An 18,481-nucleotide genomic window follows, 5' to 3' on the forward strand; every position below is an offset into this window, starting at 1 on the left:
TTCGCCCGGACCGGGGCGGGGGCCGCTGCTGCTCTCCCTGTGCCTGGACTGGGGCCACCGCCTCCCACTCCCTGTCCGGACCGGGGCCTCCGCCTGTCTCACTCGACCGAGGCCGGGGCCGCCGTCTCCCCCTTGCTCCTGCCCGTATCGGGGCCGCCGCCGTCTACCCTTCGCCCGGACCGGGGCCGGGGCCGCTGCTGCTCTCCCTGTGCCTGGACTGGGGCCGCCGCCTCCCACTCCCTGTCCGGACCGGACATCACCTTTGTTGACCTCACCAAAGCCTTCGACACCGTGAGCAGGAAAGGGCTTTGGCAAATACTAGAGCGCATCGGATGTCCCCCAAAGTTCCTCAACATGATTATCCAACTGCACGAAAACCAACAAGGTCGGGTCAGATACAGCAATGAGCTCTCTGAACCCTTCTCCATTAACAATGGCGTGAAGCAAGGCTGTGTTCTCGCACCAACCCTCTTTTCAATCTTCTTCAGCATGATGCTGAACCAAGCCATGAAAGACCCCAACAATGAAGACGCTGTTTACATCCGGTACCGCACGGATGGCAGTCTCTTCAATCTGAGGCGCCTGCAAGCTCACACCAAGACACAAGAGAAACTTGTGCGTGAACTACTCTTTGCAGACGATGCCGCTTTAGTTGCCCATTCAGAGCCAGCTCTTCAGCGCTTGACGTCCTGCTTTGCGGAAACTGCCAAAATGTTTGGCCTGGAAGTCAGCCTGAAGAAAACTGAGGTCCTCCATCAGCCAGCTCCCCACCATGACTACCAGCCCCCCCACATCTCCATCGGGCACACAAAACTCAAAACGGTCAACCAGTTTACCTATCTCGGCTGCACCATTTCATCAGATGCAAGGATCGACAATGAGATAGACAACAGACTCGCCAAGGCAAATAGTGCCTTTGGAAGACTACACAAAAGAGTCTGGAAAAACAACCAACTGAAAAACCTCACAAAGATAAGCGTATACAGAGCCGTTGTCATACCCACACTCCTGTTCGGCTCCGAATCATGGGTCCTCTACCGGCACCACCTACGGCTCCTAGAACGCTTCCACCAGCGTTGTCTCCGCTCCATCCTCAACATCCATTGGAGCGCTTACATCCCTAACGTCGAAGTTCTCGAGATGGCAGAGGTCGACAGCATCGAGTCCACGCTGCTGAAGATCCAGCTGCGCTGGATGGGTCACGTCTCCAGAATGGAGGACCATCGCCTTCCCAAGATCGTGTTATATGGCGAGCTCTCCACTGGCCACCGTGACAGAGGTGCACCAAAGAAAAGGTACAAGGACTGCCTAAAGAAATCTCTTGGTGCCTGCCACATTGACCACCGCCAGTGGGCTGATATCGCCTCAAACCGTGCATCTTGGCGCCTCACAGTTTGGCGGGCAGCAACCTCCTTTGAAGAAGACCGCAGAGCCTACCTCACTGACAAAAGGCAAAGGAGGAAAAACCCGACACCCAACCCCAACCCACCAATTTTCCCCTGCAACCGCTGCAATCGTGTCTGCCTGTCCCGCATCGGACTTGTCAGCCACAAACGAGCCTGCAGCTGACGTGGACTTTTTACCCCCTCCATAAATCTTCGTCCGCGAAGCCAAGCCAAAGAAGATATATGGTAGGTTGGCACAACATTATGGGCTGAAGGGCCTGTACCAGGCAGTTGTGTTCTGGATTATAAGCTGACCAGGCCAGATCCTAAGGGGAAAGGTCTGAGGACAACCCAGGTCTTCCACACTGTGACAACGTCTGGAACCTTTCCCAAATTGACAACACGTACTCAGCGAGCATCTGTTTAAATTAATTTGTTTACATCGATACTTTCAACTTTTTATAAAATGTTTTCTGATAGTCAAGATCATTTTTATAAAATTAAAGCAGCTGGACGATTGTGGGATCTTAGCCACCTGCTTAATTTGTTCTATCGTACTGCTTCGAATACTGGTACAGAATCCATTCTATGAAATTATTTTACACAATTTTCCAAAATTTATTTGCTAGTCTTTATAAAGACTTTGTCCTCCATGATAATATTACCTCTACTACAAGTGCCACAACTTTTGAGAAATAAAGCTAATTTTTGGAGAACTGGTAAGTCAATCAATGTCTTTTTTTTTCTCATTATTTCTTGTATCCACTGATTCTACTTCATTCTCCTGAAGTGAGATCAATCTTTGCTGTTGTTATTTTTGTTATCCTTTATTGCAGGGGTGTCAAACTCAAATTCACGGAGGCCAAAATTAAAAACTTGGACTAAGTCAAGGGCCGAACTAAATATTTATTGAAAATTTTTTAACAACATCTGCATGTTTTCTCTTCTTTCAACATATGTAATGTTGAACTTTTTCTTATTAAAATAAATGTTTAATAATAGTTTTGGATAAACTCTTTCCAGAAGCATTAACAAATGAGAAATAAAATATTCAATAAATAATAGAGGATTTGTCAAATGTTGCTAGTGTGCTGACAAATAGTAAAATCTGAGGTCTATTGAGAATGTGGGAGAATAACATGATTCTTGAAACAATCAAATGGGTGACTGATTGTGGGCATGAACTCTAGCAGGGTTATTTGCCATGCCCTTTTTCCATTGGTACAGATATCCTTTGATTTACACACTTTTCAAGTTTTATGCCTAATGAGCTTGAATCCAGGTGCAGGACCATTTTTAACCAGGAATATATTTATCACTGTGACATGAAACTATTGGAAGATCGTTTTATCCTGAGATTAAAGTTCATAATACTTACTCAGGCCTGTGTGCGGGAGGGCGGGGTTTGCGGGCGATCGGGTTGGACAACGACAGTGCGGGGGCATCGGCTCTCGCTGCAGGGCGGCATCTCGGCGGATCAGCGGCCCTGTCACCGTGAGTCGCGGATCGGCCTGCGGCAGCGAGGGGGAGTGGGCAATGGTCCTGGCGAGGTCAGGCCCCCCCTGAGTTTCTGCCGGACCCCCCTTGACCTGCTGAGTTTCTCCCAGACCCCCCCTTGACCTGCTGAGTTTCTGCCGGACTCCCCTTGACCTGCTGAGTTTCTCCCGGACCCCCCTTGACCTGCTGAGTTTCTCCCGGACCCCCCTTGACCTGCTGAGTTTCTCCCGGACCCCCCTTGACCTGCTGAGTTTCTCCCAGACCCCTCCCCCTTGACCTGCTGAGTTTCTCTCGGACCCCCCTTTGACCTGCTGAGTTTCTCCCGGATCCCCCTTTGACCTGCTGAGTTTCTCCCGGATCCCCCTTTGACCTGCTGAGTTTCTCCCGGATCCCCCTTTGATCTGCTGAGTTTCTCCCAGACCCCCTTTGACCTGCTGAGTTTCTCCCGGACCTACCTTGACCTGCTGAGTTTCTCCCGGACCCCACTTGACCTGCTGAGTTTCTCCTGGACCCCCTTTTCTTTCCGTGCCGGTGTCCCAGGACCTTTCCAGGGCAGTCTCCGTGCTCAGGACCGCGCTGGGATCCCGGTCAGCGGTGGAGGAGCAGGTGAGCATGGCTAATCCCGATCCAGCCCACGCCACTCCCGAGATTGGCGGGGGGTTCCACCCTACTTGCCCGACCAGCCTCGCTCTCCACGTGTACTCCGGGCACCTGCCGCTGGTCCGGTGGGAAGGCGCAGGGCAGCCGGCGCCCCCATCGCCCGGCGGGGAGCCCCAATCTTCCCTCCGGCGTCCCAACTCCATCTGCAGCTCCAAGAAATGCTGTGCCACTGGTGTTCCGGGCGCTGGGAAGCGGCCTTGGCTTCCCCTGACACCGGCCAGGCCACGCTGCGGTGGGGGGGTGGGCGGGGGGACACGACAGCGTGTTTATAATACCACCCACCACTACTTTTCAAGGACCAGGATTTTTCTCTCTCTCTCTCACCTTGGGACACAGCGGTTACTGTGCATGCGCTATACTGGTGCGGCGGCCAGCGGGCCACCTCTAATACATTTTTGATATGATCTTGCGGGTCAAATATAATTATATCGTGGGCCAAATTTGGCCAGCGGGCCAGAGTTTGACATGTGTGCTTTATTGGGTTGACCACTGCCCCCTCCCACTATTGAAAATTACCCCGCTATTCTTTTTCCTGTCACACCAATCCAGTAGTTCCTTATTTATATTTTTTGAATTCAGAGAAGCATTAACGATCACTGTTTTTTACGGTTTATCTACCGTAATGTTACACTTTGTTTTTCCTTTGCAGCATTGTCATCAGTGGGGAGAAGTAATCCAGATGAATGAATGATTCATGAGCAGTGTTACTGGTTTTACCATCTAATGTGATTAAAGTTAATAGCTATTGTACTCAACACAAATAAAAGAGCCAGTCAATCGAAAGGTTGAGAGAATAGTTTTCACAAATAAAAGGCCAAATGTTCAATTAGGTGTTCAAATCTATTAAGCTTGAAATCCAGCAAATAAATTATAAAACCTCAGACATGTGTAAATGAGAGTGACTCTTTTATCTTGTGGCTCACACTTTTAAAACATGCAGAATGTAGGAGTATGATGTTCAGTGCTGACTAAATTTAATGGCGCGCCCTTTTGACGATGTTTTGCCTACATCTACCTAATGCACTATAACCAACTAGGGTCGGCACCAAGGTGGGGGGAATCACAGGCATTTCCCCCCCCACAAGCAAGGCAATGCACCACCCCCCCCCCCCCATATTGTTGTGGCTATTGCTCACCGTCAGACCCACACCCGCCTCTGTCACTAGAGTGCGTCAAACATCGCTAGCATCTAGCTTGATGCACACTAGCCACCCTCTTTCCCCCACCTCTCCCACTGAGCAAGTGAAGCCAGTCCCCCCCTCAAAAAAAAGAATACTCAACTCCCAACTTGACTACAGAGTACACATAAAAATCTTGCCTATTAAGTTGTCTGGTCCACAAAGATAACATGAAAGACTGCAGATGCTGTAATCTGGAGCAAACAACCGATTGCTTGAGGAACTCAGCAAGTCGAGCAGCCTCAGTGGAGGCAAAGAGTTACTTGACATTTTGTGTTGAGACCCTGCATCAGAACTGAGGGTTTTGAGAGGAGATGGCCAGTACAAAGAGGAGTGAGGGAGGTGATAGGAGACCCAAATAGGTTAAGGTGCATGATGGGAAGATGGAATCATGTGGTGAGAGGAATGAAATTCAGTAATGATAGCATGGGGAGGGAGGGTCTCCTCAAACATTTCCCATTTGTCCATCTTCCCTCCTTTATCTAGTTCAACATCACATTCCTTGCTTATCCTGTTGCACCATCTGCAGCCTCTTTTGCCTTCATTTATCATCTTGGACTGTCTCTACTATCCAGCTCCATTTGCTCCCCTTTTTTCTCCTTATCTATTTCTGCCTATCACTCATCACCTGATGTCTCCCAACTCCATCTTTCCCTTGTGACTTCATCTGCCCATTAACCCCCCCCCCCCCCCCCCACTTAGCCTGGTTCCACATGTCACATGCTAGCCTCTGTCTCATGAGACCTTCTTGCCTCTTTATACCTTCAATTTCAACCATCTACACTCACTCCTGATGGAAGGTCTTAACGCAAAATATTAACCATCAAGATGCCACTTGACCCACTGAGTTCTTCCAACAGATTTTTTTTTTGTCCTCTAGGACCTTCTGTCTATGAAATGAAATTCAGGCTCTCTGAATTGACTACATTTCTGATACATCCTCAGGGATACCATTATGCTGGGAGATTGAATTCATTTTGGATTATAGAAATAGTTGCTTTCTAATTGTTTAAAAATAATTGTTATTTATAACAGTGACTATTTTTTAAAATATAATTGAAGCAACCAAAATTTCACTCTGTAAAACATGACAGTAATGCGCAATAAAACCACAATAAACAAAAACCAGCAAGATCAAATGCAAAACAAAGAAATTATGGCTAAACGTTTTAACCTTGTTCTCAATAATACAGAGAGAGAGAGAAAGAGATGCTTGTGCTTTCTCAGCACATCCCGACCTCCTCAGAAATATTAACAAAATCATTGATAGTTTTAAACTTTCTCATCTTATAGTAACCAGTCAACATTTCTTATCATTGGGTGTGCATTTAGAAACTATAACTCTGCATTCCTTTATAGATTTAAAATGAATTATTTGCCTTCTTAATGGATGCATAAACAATTTCTATGGCAGCATATTTTATTATAACATTCTATTTCTGGATTTATTTCATTCAGTGAAAAACTGGTAACTCGACAGGTTTTACAAATCGTATATTAAAGTGCAAAGAAAATTAATTCAGTTTTGCATCAGAATGGGGGGGGGTTATTGCAATATGCAGTGTATCCTTAATATTTATACTTTAGTAAAAATATTTTTAATCTCACCAGATAACTTTTATTGGTTGAAATTTGCAGTTGTCCTGACAAATAAATTATCAGAAATTGACAGAAACATCTGTACTTTTATCCATTCTTAGCCTAAGGTGATAAAAGCAAACAGTTGTGGCAGTGATTCATGACTATTCCAGAGAATGCATTGCCTGCAGCCTTTTCCATTTGCAATAGAAGGTAATTTTAGGTACTTACAAACTAGTAATGCTGTAACTGGAATAAAAAGTGTAGTGCTCCTTGCATGAGGTTTGAATTAGTTTTTAGTGCCACAGGAAGCCATAATTATTGTTTAGCAAACTTTCTGGCCCTTAAAAAACGGTTATCTTTAAATATAATGGTTTTCACGGTATCTTCAATCCATTTAGTTATGAGATTGCACCCACTTTAGTCTTCTGTACTTATTCCAGACTTCATATTGTGATCTGCAAAATGTTCTAAATATTAGCACATTGTGTTTTTCAATTCTGGCTCGTTGTCAGTGGGGATTCACCAATGTGTTTGTCTAACTGGATAAGACTGTGGAGGCTGGACTCCAGCAATCATTGGAGCTCGTGCGTGACACCAAAGAGTCGTAAAGATTCCAAATGTTTTGGGCATATTCTTCAACATTGCTAATGGACATCACCCTGACTGCAAAATCCAGGCCTAATTAGCAGTTGTAGTCTCCTGTCAAAAGCTACCTTTTGTATTGTAGAGCAAATATACATTCATTGTACAAATTTTGGAATCACTGAATCACTCGATGAGAGTGATCTTATTAGTCCCAATTTCCTTTATTTCCTTTTCCTCAACTCTACAATTTTGTTTCGCCACTCAAGTATCTGATGAGATCACTTTTGAAACCAGTGGCTGAATCTGATGTATTGTATTTTCCAAGATCATGACCATTCATTGGGTAAAATATTTTTCCTTGCATCAATACTTTTGGCAAATACCTTGCAAATCTATGTCCTCTGATTCTTCACTCTCCTCTATAAAATAAAGTTTTTTTAAACTTTTTCACGCTGTTTAGATTAGTCATAATTTTGATGCTCTATCAATCATCTCTCAGCTTTCTGCTTCAAGAATAATTACCTTATTTTCTATCCAATGTCGTGACCCCCTCAGCGCCAAGAATAATTTGCTAAAATCTCTAGAAATGAATACAATGATCTTGTTGTGGGCCCCCGCAGGATTGGGAGTTTGCGGTGGCTGGGGGAGGGGGACAAAGGGCTCTAGGAGGAGCATGACTACTGGGGTCAGGAGGTGGTGATAGCGTGCCATCTATTTATTTAAACTCGTAAGCAGGTTCCATTAAACAATTCTGTTGCTTCAGCTCATAGACGATGTTTGTTCACTGCATCACTCACTACAGTGGTGACCCCAATGGTTCAAAACGATTTTTTGAACCTAGATCAGGATACACAGAATGCCATTGTGCTCAAGCTACCGGTTTTTTGGACCTCACAATCACAGGTTTGGTTTGAGCAGGCCGATACCCAGTTCCACCTTCGTCAGATTGTTGCTGACACTACTTAACATTGCTATTTCATCGCATCACTAGATCAGGACACTGCGGAGCGCATCGTTGAAATCTTACACGAGCTTCCAGCCAACAATAAGTACGAAGCTATCAAAGCTCTTCTTTTGAACTTTCCCACAGCAACAGGGTGGCAAGGCTCCTTTGTATGGAAGGTCTAGATGACCGCCCACCTTCTGCATTGATGAATGAGATGCTGCACCTCATGGATGGGCAGATTTTCCAGGAAAAGAAGCCAGAGGACATCCATCTGCTCCTTGCAGACGATAATTTCAGCGATCCCTGTCGATTGGCTTCCCACACGGATAAGCTAAAGCATGCCAAACAGCACGGGGAAGCAACCATTGCTCGTGTGGTGATGCAATGCCAAATGGCATGAGCTATACCTACTCCTGACGGAGATGCGGGGTCAGACTCGGTGGCAAGAAGCAGGAGGAGAGAGCAATGATGCTATTATCACCAGAGGTGGGGAGCTGCGGCCCACCGGTGCTGACCCCCAACCCCCACTGGGCCGCACCTGGAAAATGCCGTGGCCGGTTGTCACTAGTACCAGTGATCCCAGCCACAAGGACAGCTTCATCTACCTATGGGATCGGCATTTGGGTCAGAGTTTTCTCACTGACACAGGAGCAGAGGTTAGGATATTGCACTCCTCTGGCCCAGATATACATTCTGGAAAGAAGGGGCCTTACCTGAGAGCAGCCAACAACAGCAGCTGCAGAACATATGGGGTAAGGACAATACCACTCAATTTTAGCTCTTACCAATTCAGACAGTCCTTTACCATTGCCAGCGTGTCTCAGCCGCTGCTGGGCACTGATTTTTTATGAGCATGTGGCTTCGTAGTGGATTTAAAAGGTCGCTGTCTGGTTAATTCTAAGACAATTGAGTCACTTGGTTTACAAATTGGCTTATTACCCGTGCCACACCTTGAATCTGTGACCCCCTCAGAGAATGAGTATGCCAAAATCCTGGCCGGCTTTCTGAGTATCGTCACTCTGCAGATCATGGAAACCCAGCCCAAGCATGGAGGACAGCACCATATCCCGACAAATGGATGGCCTCATCATGCACGAGTGTGCATTCTGCCTCCAGATAAACTGCAGTTCGCTGAGGAGGAATTCAGGAGAATGGGGAGATGGGCCTAGTTCAGCAATCCAATAGCCCATGAGTGTCCCCACTTCATATGGTTCCCAAAATAACTGGTGGCTGGAGGCCTTGTGGGAACTATTGTCGCCTTTACAAGATTATTATGGCAAATTGATACCCAGTTCCCCACATACAGGACTTTACACGGTGTGAAGATCTTTTCCAAGATTGACCTGGTACATGGTTACAATTAAATCCCAGTTCATCTGGACGACATTCCAGAAACAGTCCTCATTACCCCTTTCGGGCTTTTCAAGTTCCTGCATTTGACATTCGGTTTGAAGAATGCAGCCCCGACCTTTCAATGACTCATGAACACAGTAGGCCTGAGCCTCGACTTGGTGTTTGTATATTTGAATGACATCCTCGTTGCCAGCCACTCCCGTCAGGAACACCGGGCTCATCTTCCTCAGCTCCATCAGTGGCTCATGAGCATGGCTTAGCAATTAATCTTACAAAATTCCATTTCAGCCTAACGTCCAATTACTTCCTCAGTCATCACATTGATCAACATGGGGTGATCCCCCTACCATCGAAGTTTGAGGCCATCCATAAGTACCCCAAACCATTAAGGGACTGCAGGAGTTTGTCAGCATGATAAATTTCCACCACCATTTCATGCCAGAAACTACCAAAATAATGCAGCTGCTTATCAAGCTCTTGTCTGGACAACGTAAAGAGCTGAAATGGGGTGAAGAGGCCATGACTGTGTTTGAAAAAGCCAAAGTAGCACTGGCAAAAGTAATTATGCTGGTGTACCCACTGATCGACGTGCCAACAGCTCTCACGGTTGATGCATCAAGCATGGCTGTAGATGGGGTACTGGAACAGCTGGTCTATGGCACCTGGAAACCCCTGGCCTTTTTCAGTTGCCCCTTGAGGCAACCTGAACAAAAGTACAAAGGTCTCTATCCTGCCATACAACATTTTCATTACTTTCTGGAGGCCAGAGAGTTCACGGCTTTTACAGACCACAAGCCGCTCACGTTCACTTTCACTTAGACGTTGGATCCATGGTCAGCCCAACTGCAATAACATCGCTCATACATCTCAGAGTTCACAACATCTCTATGGCACGTTGCAGGGAGAGACAGTCTGGTCGCTGACACATTATCTCGCACAACCATTACGTCAGTCAATTCTCAGTTTCCGGGAATAGAATGTACGGTTTTGGCAGCAGCTGAGCAAGAAGATGAGATAGTCGCATATTGTACTGCCACCTTGGGCCTGAAGTTCGAGGATGTGAAATTTGGACCAGCAAGTTCCACGCTACTTTGTGATGTGTCCACCGGACAACTGAGGTCGATTGTCCCTACTACCTGGCGACGTTGGGTATTCAACACCATACACGGTTTAGCTCACCCTTCTATTCAGGTGGCAATAAGGCTCGTGGTGGATAATTTCATGCGGCACGGATTGTGCAAGCAAGTTGGTGTTTGGGCAAGGAGATGTATCCCATGTCAAACCCTCATTGCTCATTGGATAGCCTGCTTTGGTTTACCTATGGATATCTCCTCTGACAGAGGGGCACAGTTCACATGCGGGGTATGGGCTGTAATTGCACAGTTGCTGCACTGTACTATGGCCTATACCAGTCTAACGGTATAGTGGAGACTTTTCATTGACACATGAAGACTGCCCTCATTGGCACGCCTCAAGAGTTCGGACTGGATGGACAAATTACCCTGGATACTGTTAGGTATACGTACCATGCTAGCTACTTCCTCAGCCAAACTGGTGTATGGAGCTCCCCAACAGTCCCAGATGAATTCACCCGGCAGCGTATGGGCAGCAGGCTTCTCCCATTTCTTTACTGACACACCTGAGAAAGAAGGTGGGTCCAATGGCACCATCCCAACCAACTGGCATGGACTTCTGACGTCCTATATTCTGGCCGAGCTTAAGTTCTGCCACTATGTGTTCCTTCACAGGGATGCCATTGCAACAGCCATAAGAGGACCATTTTAAGGTGCTGCAGAATGCCCCCACAGTGGGGGGCAAACAAGAGACTGTTTCAGTGGATCACCTTAATCCAGCACATTTGGACCTGGAGCAACCGATACAGGTAGCATGCCCCTGGCGCAGACGGCATCCATTCTAGCCATATAGGCGAGACTGCAGTGTCACCTCTGAACTCCAGTTCTGGGGTTGGGGAGGGCATGTGGCGAATCGCACCACCCTATTATTGAACCGGCATCAGTATTTGTGGGCTCCCCACAGGATCGGGATTTCCCGGTGGCTGGGGCAGGGGTTGCAAAGGACTCTGGGAGGCGTGTGACTTCTGGAGTCAGGTGATGGTGATAGCATGCTAATTGTGTTTATTTAAACTCCTGCGAAGAAGGTTCCATTAAACAATTCTCTTGGTTCAGCTCACAGACGACTCCCTTTATGTGCTTTGTTCACTACACCGCAGGCTTACAATATCCTGCCAAACCTTCAAAGATTTGTGATCATTTCACTCCATGCATTTTAGGTTTCTCCACATAGCACTTTCCTTCATTCTTCTTTCCAAAATGTTTCAATTCACATATGTGTTAAATTCCATTTGCCATCTCCATCAGACTTTAGGCTCTTGACTTCTTTATTACCATTTATAGCCAAGCCCAAGTTATGAATGAATTGTATTCAAAGGGAACACCAGTACAGGTACAGGTTTTTCCAGGCAAGAAACAACAACTCAGCTCTACTCTGACCTTCTCCTGAAGCCATCTTGTTTTAACAACACCTCTTGTTCCATGGGTAACTACGATTTATTGATTAAAACACAAAGGAAGTTGCCTAATTTCACCATGAAAGCTAATTCAGTGGCAATGAATGTCTTGGGGGGTAGGGGAACTGAAAATTCAAGTTTCATAAATGTTGTACCTTTAAGTGCCCACTAGATGGTAGTGATTCTTCAACAAGGTTGTGCTGTTATGGTTTAATAAGATAAGAATGCTTAACTAGCGAGTTTGAAATTGTTTACAAAAGCAAACTATTTCGCCCATTTAAAGGCCAAATAAGTGTCACTCCTAAATTATCACTGTCAGATTTTTACTTAAAATTTGTTAAGTTGATCTTAGTGATAGCACGGAAATTTATCGCTGTTACATGGAAATCTGATGTTTCATTAACATTAGATGGCATGCTGAGATTCAAATTTGTATTCCTTTAGAAAAAAAGTACATATAATTTAAGGGATTCTTTATTTTTGCAATGAATTAAAATTGATTTTTAAAATTTATTTTTCCTGATCAGTGAAGTTTTCCCTGATGGTATAATAATTTTATGATGTTTTTGAGGTCTCTGAGTGTCAACTAATGCAATTTGAATTAATTAATTGTAATCATTTTATAATGAAATATCATATATTTTAGTTTTGAAGATTAGACTAGTTTAGGGTGGAGTGGTTTAATAGGGGGTTTAGTTTTTATTTTTAGTAGTTAGTTTTTAGATCTTAGATTTTAGGTTTTTTTTAATATATATATATATATATATATATATATATACTTTCAGCATATATTTGTTAACAGTCTATTATGGTATATTATTGTTAATTACTTGATATTATATATGTTGAATAAATAAAATATTTTTTAAAAGCCAAATTATAAAATGCAAATACATTAGAAAAAAATCCTCGTGTCTGCATGGGCTTTCCCCATCATGGGGAAAGCCCATCATTCGAAACATACTGGGGGTATAGGTTGATTGGGTGTAAATTGGGTGGCATGGGCTCATGGGCCGAACAGGCCTGTTACCTTGCTGTATGTCTAAATTTAAATTTTAAAAAAGATCAGAAGACAATGATAATTTAAATGCCTTTATTAAGAGTGGATGTTTAATAATTCACATATCTAAGCATTTTAAAGGTTATATGATTCCAATCCGTCATTGTTAACCACTAGTCTAATATTCCTTTGTAAACAGCTGGTACACCAATGTACTTTTGTTGACTTTGCTTAAATAAGGCATTACATCATTTAACATGTTGAATTTTCTCATTGCTGCAGGTATGCTCAGCATTTGGAAAATGCCCCCAGAATTTCCTGGACTCCTTGGGGCACTGAAAGAGAATATGGAGGAATCAGGAAAATTAATCCACTTGATAGTAACAGGCCAAAGACTGCGCATTCTATATTAATGGAAAGGAGTCACAGACATTTTGGTTATGGTGGATACCCTCATCCTAGGTTTGTTTTATTTGTGTTTTTTTTAGAATTTATTTTAATGTTGTAGCGGGTGGTGCAGTGAACAAAGTGCATCAGGAGTCATCTGCGAGCTGAACCAACAGGATTGTTTAATGGAACCTTTGCAAGAGTTTAAATAAAAACCTAACCCCAAAAATTGCACACCTCCCAGAGTCCTTTGCAACCCTCCCCCCTCTCACTCCCCCAGCCACCGGAGACTCCTGATCCTCCAAGGCCCCTCAACTATGGATGTCGGTTTGATAATGGAGTGGCGCAATTCACCACATGACCCACTTCACCCCCCCCCCCCCCCCCCCCCCCCAGAACTGGAGTTCGGAGGTGACTATATGGCTAAGATGAGCTGGTGGAGAACTTTGCGTTGGGGCATGCTATCTGTACCGGTTGCTCCAGGTCTAAATGAGTTTGCTGCTCATGTCTAGAACAAACGTTGTGGTGTCATTCTGCAGCACCTTAAAAGGGCCCTCATATGGTCGTTGCAATGGCATCCTGTGGGCATCCCTTCAAAGGAATACATACTGGCAGTCCTTAATCTTGGCCAGAACATAGGAAGAAGTCCATGCCAGGTGGTCGGGATGGTGCCATTGCACCCACCTCTCTCAGGCATGTCAGTAGAGAAGTGGGAGACTCATGCTGCCCATTCGCTGCCAGGAAACCGTTAGGGGGGCTCCATACACCAATTTGGTCGAGGAAGTAGATAGATATTCTTTTGGTGGTACGTTTACTGAACAGTACCCAGGGTAATTCACCCATCCAGTCCAGACCCTTGAGGCATGCCATGAGGGTTGTCTTCATGTGTCGATGAAGATTCTCCACTATACCATTAGACTGGGGATGATGGCCCATAGTATGGTACAGCTGCATGCCAAGTAACTGTGCGGTTACAGTCAATAGTCTGGATGTGAACTGTGCCCGTCTATCAGAGGAAATGTCCAATGTGCGATGAGGGCTCATGCACAAGCTGTAGTGGTGGTGTCCGAGAGCAGAACAACCTCTGCCCATCTTGTAAATCTGTCCACTGCAGTAAAAAGGTGAGTAGCACCTCTGGATGGGGGTAACGGCCTAACGATGTTGACTTAGATATGATCGAACCATCTCTGCATCGGGGCGAAAGTCTGCAGTGGAGCCTTGATGTGGCGCTAAACTTTCGAATTTCGACATAACCATAACCATATAACCATTTACAGCACGGAAACAGGCCATGTCGGCCCTTCAAGTCCATACCGGTTCATTTGAACAACTCCACTAGCTCCTCTGCAAACTCCTGAGGAAGTAGAGGCTTTCTTCATGATGCCATTGGTTTGTTATATTTATGCTTTAAAATTCCTTAATAATTGCTGATGAACTGAGAAGAGCTGAAGTGCTCTAGGGTGTTATTGAGATGGATAACACACTTTGCCTCCAGCCAACCCATGTAGCTCATTCAATTAGTACTATAAATATTCTAGACTCATTAATATTGCATTTATTGCAATGACAGAGAAGTTGGAAGATATCCTCAGGTAAGAAATAAAGTCAACTCCAGCAATTGAAAACTATTCTCCACAGAACTAACTTCAATGACATGGGATACATGTCCTTGCTCAAACGTCAACTTTCTTGTGCAATCTGTGCCACATGAATTTGTCCGCCACGAGCCTTGTAGAAGGGTGAGCCAAACCGTGTATGGGGGTCGAATACCCGAAGTCATGAGGTAGTAGGGACAATCGGCCTTGGTTATCTGGTGGACACATCACAAAGCAAAGTGGAACTTGCTGGTCCAAACTTCAGACCCTCTAATTTCAGGCCTGTGATGGCAGCCCAATATGCAACCATCTCATCTTCTTTCTGAGACACTGCCAAACCTGTATTACTCTATTCCCGGAACCGGAGAATAGACTGACGTGATGGCTGTGCGACATAACGTATCAGAGACCAGACTGTCTCTCCCTGTAATGTGCCATATAGAAGTTGTGAACTCAGACATATGAGAGATATTGTTGCTGTCAGGCTGAACATGGATCCAACACCTTAGTGAAAGTGAACGTGAGCAGCTTGTGGTCTGTAAAAACTGTGAAATCTCTGCCCTCCAGAAAGTAACGAAAATGTTATATGGCAAGGTAGAGAACAAGGAGTTCTCTGTCAAAAGCACTGTACTTTTGTTCAGGCTGCCTCAGTGCAGTGAACTGGAATTCACTGTCTATGGGTAGATTAGATGGCCGACCGCTCCTTTTGGCTCGTCTCTTATCGGTTCTGATATAAACCCTTCTTTCCCGCCTTACCTCCAATTTACCTAGAGACCATTGTAGATGCTGGCCATTAATTATAAGCTGATAAAAGCATGTTTGTGCTCCAAATAATTCTCTGGGTACTATCAATCACGTTACACTCATGTGGCGACTGTAAGAGGTCACGGGTTTCCAGGTGCCATGGACCAGCTGTTCCAGTACCCCACCTACAGCCATGCTTGATGCATCGACCATGAGAGCTGTTGGCACGTCGATCAGTGGGTGCACCAGCATAGTTACTTTTGCCAGTGCTACTTTGGCTTTTTCAAACACAGCCATGGTCTCTTCATCCCATTTCAGCTCTTTAGGTTGTCTAGACAGGAGCTTGAAAAGTGGCTGCATTATTCTGGTGGCTGCCGGAAAGAAATGATGGTCGAAATTTATCATGTTGACAAACTCCTGAAGCCCCTTAATGATGGATGGCTTGGGGAACTTATGGATGGCCTCAACCTTAGATGGTAGTGGGACTGCCCTATCTTGATCAATGTGATGACCGAGGAAGTCAATGGGCATTAGACCAAAATGGAATTTCGTAAGATTAATTGCTAAGCCATGCTTGCGAGCCGCTGACAGAACTGATGAAGATGTGCCCAGTGTTCCTGTCGGGAGTGGCTGGCGACGAGAATGTCATCCAAATATATAAACACCAAGTCTAGGCCCAGGCCTACTGTGTCCATTAGTCATTGAAAGGTCAGGGCTGTGTTCTTCAAACGAATGTCAAATGGAGGAACTCGAAAAGCCCAAAAGGGGCAATGAAAACCGTTTTGGAATGCCGTCCAGATGAACTGGGATTTGATTGTAACCATGTACCATGGAAAAGATCTTAGCACCGTGTAGGTTCACTGTAAACTCCTGTATGTGGGGAACTGGGTATCAATTTTCCGTTGTAATCTTGTAAAGGCAACGATAGTCCCCACAAGGCCTCCAGCCACCAGATGCTTTGGGAACCATGTGAAGTAGGGACACCTATGGGCTATTGGATTGCCGAACTAGGCCCATCTCCTCCATTCTCCTGAATTCCTCCTCGGTGAACTGCAGTTTATCTGGAGGCAGAATGCATGCTTGTGCATGAGGAGGCTGTCCATTCGTCAGGATATGGTGCTGTCCTCCATGCTTGGGCTGGGTTTCCATGAACAGCAGAGTGACGATACTCAGAAAGCCGGCCAGGATTTTGGCATACTCATTCTCTGAGAGGGTCACAGACTTGAGGTGTGGCACAGGTAATAAGCCAATTTGTAAACCAAGTGACTCAATTGTCTTAGAATTAACCAGACGGCGACATTTTAAATCCACTAGGAAGCCTTGTGCCCATAAAAAGGCAGAGCCCAGCAGCGGCTGAGACACGCTGGCAATGGTAAAGGACCGTCTGAATTGGGAAGAGCTAAAATTGAGCGGTATTGTCCTTACCCCATATGTTCTGCTGCTGCTGTTGTTGGCTGCTCTCAGGTAAGGCCCCTTCTTTCCAGAATGTATATCTGGGCCAGAGGAGTGCAATGCCCTAACCTCTGTTCCTGTGTCGATGAGAAAACTCTGACCCAAATGCTGATCCCATAGGTAGACGAAGCAGTCCTTGTGGCTGGCCATGACTGGTACTACTGACATCCGGCCGCAGGCTTTCCCAGGTGTGGGCACGGTGGGGGTTGGGGGTCAGCACTGGCAGGCCGCAGCTCCCCACCTTTTGTGATAATAGCACTACTGCTATCTTCCACTGTTTCTTGCCACCGAGTCTGACCCTGCATTTCTGTCAGTGGTAGGTATAGCTCACACCATTTGGCATGACATCGTCACATGAGCAACAGTTGTTTCCCCATGCTGTTTGGCATGCTTTAGCTTATCCGTGTGGGAAGCCAATCGACAGGGATCGCTGAAATCATCATCTGGAAGGAGCAGACGGATGTCCTCTGGCTTCTTTTCCTGGAAAATCTGCCCATCCTTGAGGTGCAGCATCTCATTCATCAATGCAGAAGGCGGGCGGTCATCTAGACCTTCCATACAAAGGAGACTTGCCACCCTGTTGCTGTGGGAAAGTTCAAAAGAAGAGCTTTGATAGCTTCGTACTTATTGTTGGCTGGAAGCTCGTGTAAGATTTCAACGATGCGCCCCGCAGTGTCCTGATCTAGTGATGCGATGAAATAGCAATGTTAAGTAGCGTCGGCAACAATCTGACGAAGGTGGAACTGGGTATCGGCCTGCTCAAACCAAACCTGTGATTGTGAGGTCTAAAAAACCGGTAGCTTGAGCACAATGGCATTCTGTGTATCCCGATCTAGGTTCAAAAACTCACTGTAGTGAGTGGTGCAGTGAACAAAGCACAAAAGAAGCCATCTATGAGCTGAAGCAACAGAATTGTTTAATGGAACCTGCTCACGAATTTAAATAAATAGATGGCGCACTATCACCACCACCTGACCCCAGTAGTCATCCTCCTCCCAGAGCCCATGAACACCCGAACCTGCGGGGGCTCACAACTACGGATGCTGGTTCGATAACAGAGTGGCGCGGATCGCCACAATATATTGAGTTAAATATAGCATCTGATTTGATGAAGGGATGGTTCAAAAGAAATACAAGTTGAATCTGTGAAAACATTAGTTCATCTGCAATAAGATCATTGTATTCATTCCTAGAGATTTTAGCAAATTATTCTTGGGGCTGAAGGACCGAGGAAGACAATGGACATTAGGCCAAACTGGCTCTTCTATGATTAATTGCTAAGCCAGGCTCGAGAGCCACTGACGAAGATGTGCCCGGTGTTCCTGATGGGAGTGGCTCGTGACAAGGGTGTAAACCCAATGTCCAGGCCCTGGTCTATCATGTCCGTGAGTCATTGTAAGGTCTGGGCTGCGTTCTTCAAACCAAATGTCAAATGGAGGAACTCAAAGCCCAAAAGGGGTATTGAGGGCTGTTTATGGATTGTCGCCCAGATGAACTGGGATTTGATTGTAACCTCGTACCAGGTCAATCTTGGAAAAGATATTAACGCCATGTAGGTTTTCTGTAAAGTCCTGTATGTGGGGAACCGGTT

At 45.6% G+C, this 18,481-nt stretch overlaps 1 protein-coding gene across 5 annotated transcripts in view; it reads left to right on the top strand.

Moving 5' to 3' along the window:
- LOC138751621 (sperm-associated microtubule inner protein 4) overlaps positions 1 to 18,481 on the top strand; it is a 70,071-nt gene that overhangs the window by 2,093 nt on the left and 49,497 nt on the right. For 3 of the 5 annotated variants that reach the window (XM_069914146.1, XM_069914149.1, XM_069914148.1), the window contains one exon: positions 12,995 to 13,174. In XM_069914146.1, coding sequence (XP_069770247.1) covers positions 12,995 to 13,174 — 180 coding nt within the window. Of the gene's footprint in view, positions 1 to 6,424; positions 6,512 to 12,994; positions 13,175 to 18,481 lie in introns of those variants that run through there. The other 2 variants (XM_069914147.1, XM_069914150.1) reach the window with 2 other exon arrangements.

Source organism: Narcine bancroftii, chromosome 1, assembly GCF_036971445.1.
Source record: "Narcine bancroftii isolate sNarBan1 chromosome 1, sNarBan1.hap1, whole genome shotgun sequence".
NCBI lineage: Eukaryota > Metazoa > Chordata > Chondrichthyes > Torpediniformes > Narcinidae > Narcine > Narcine bancroftii.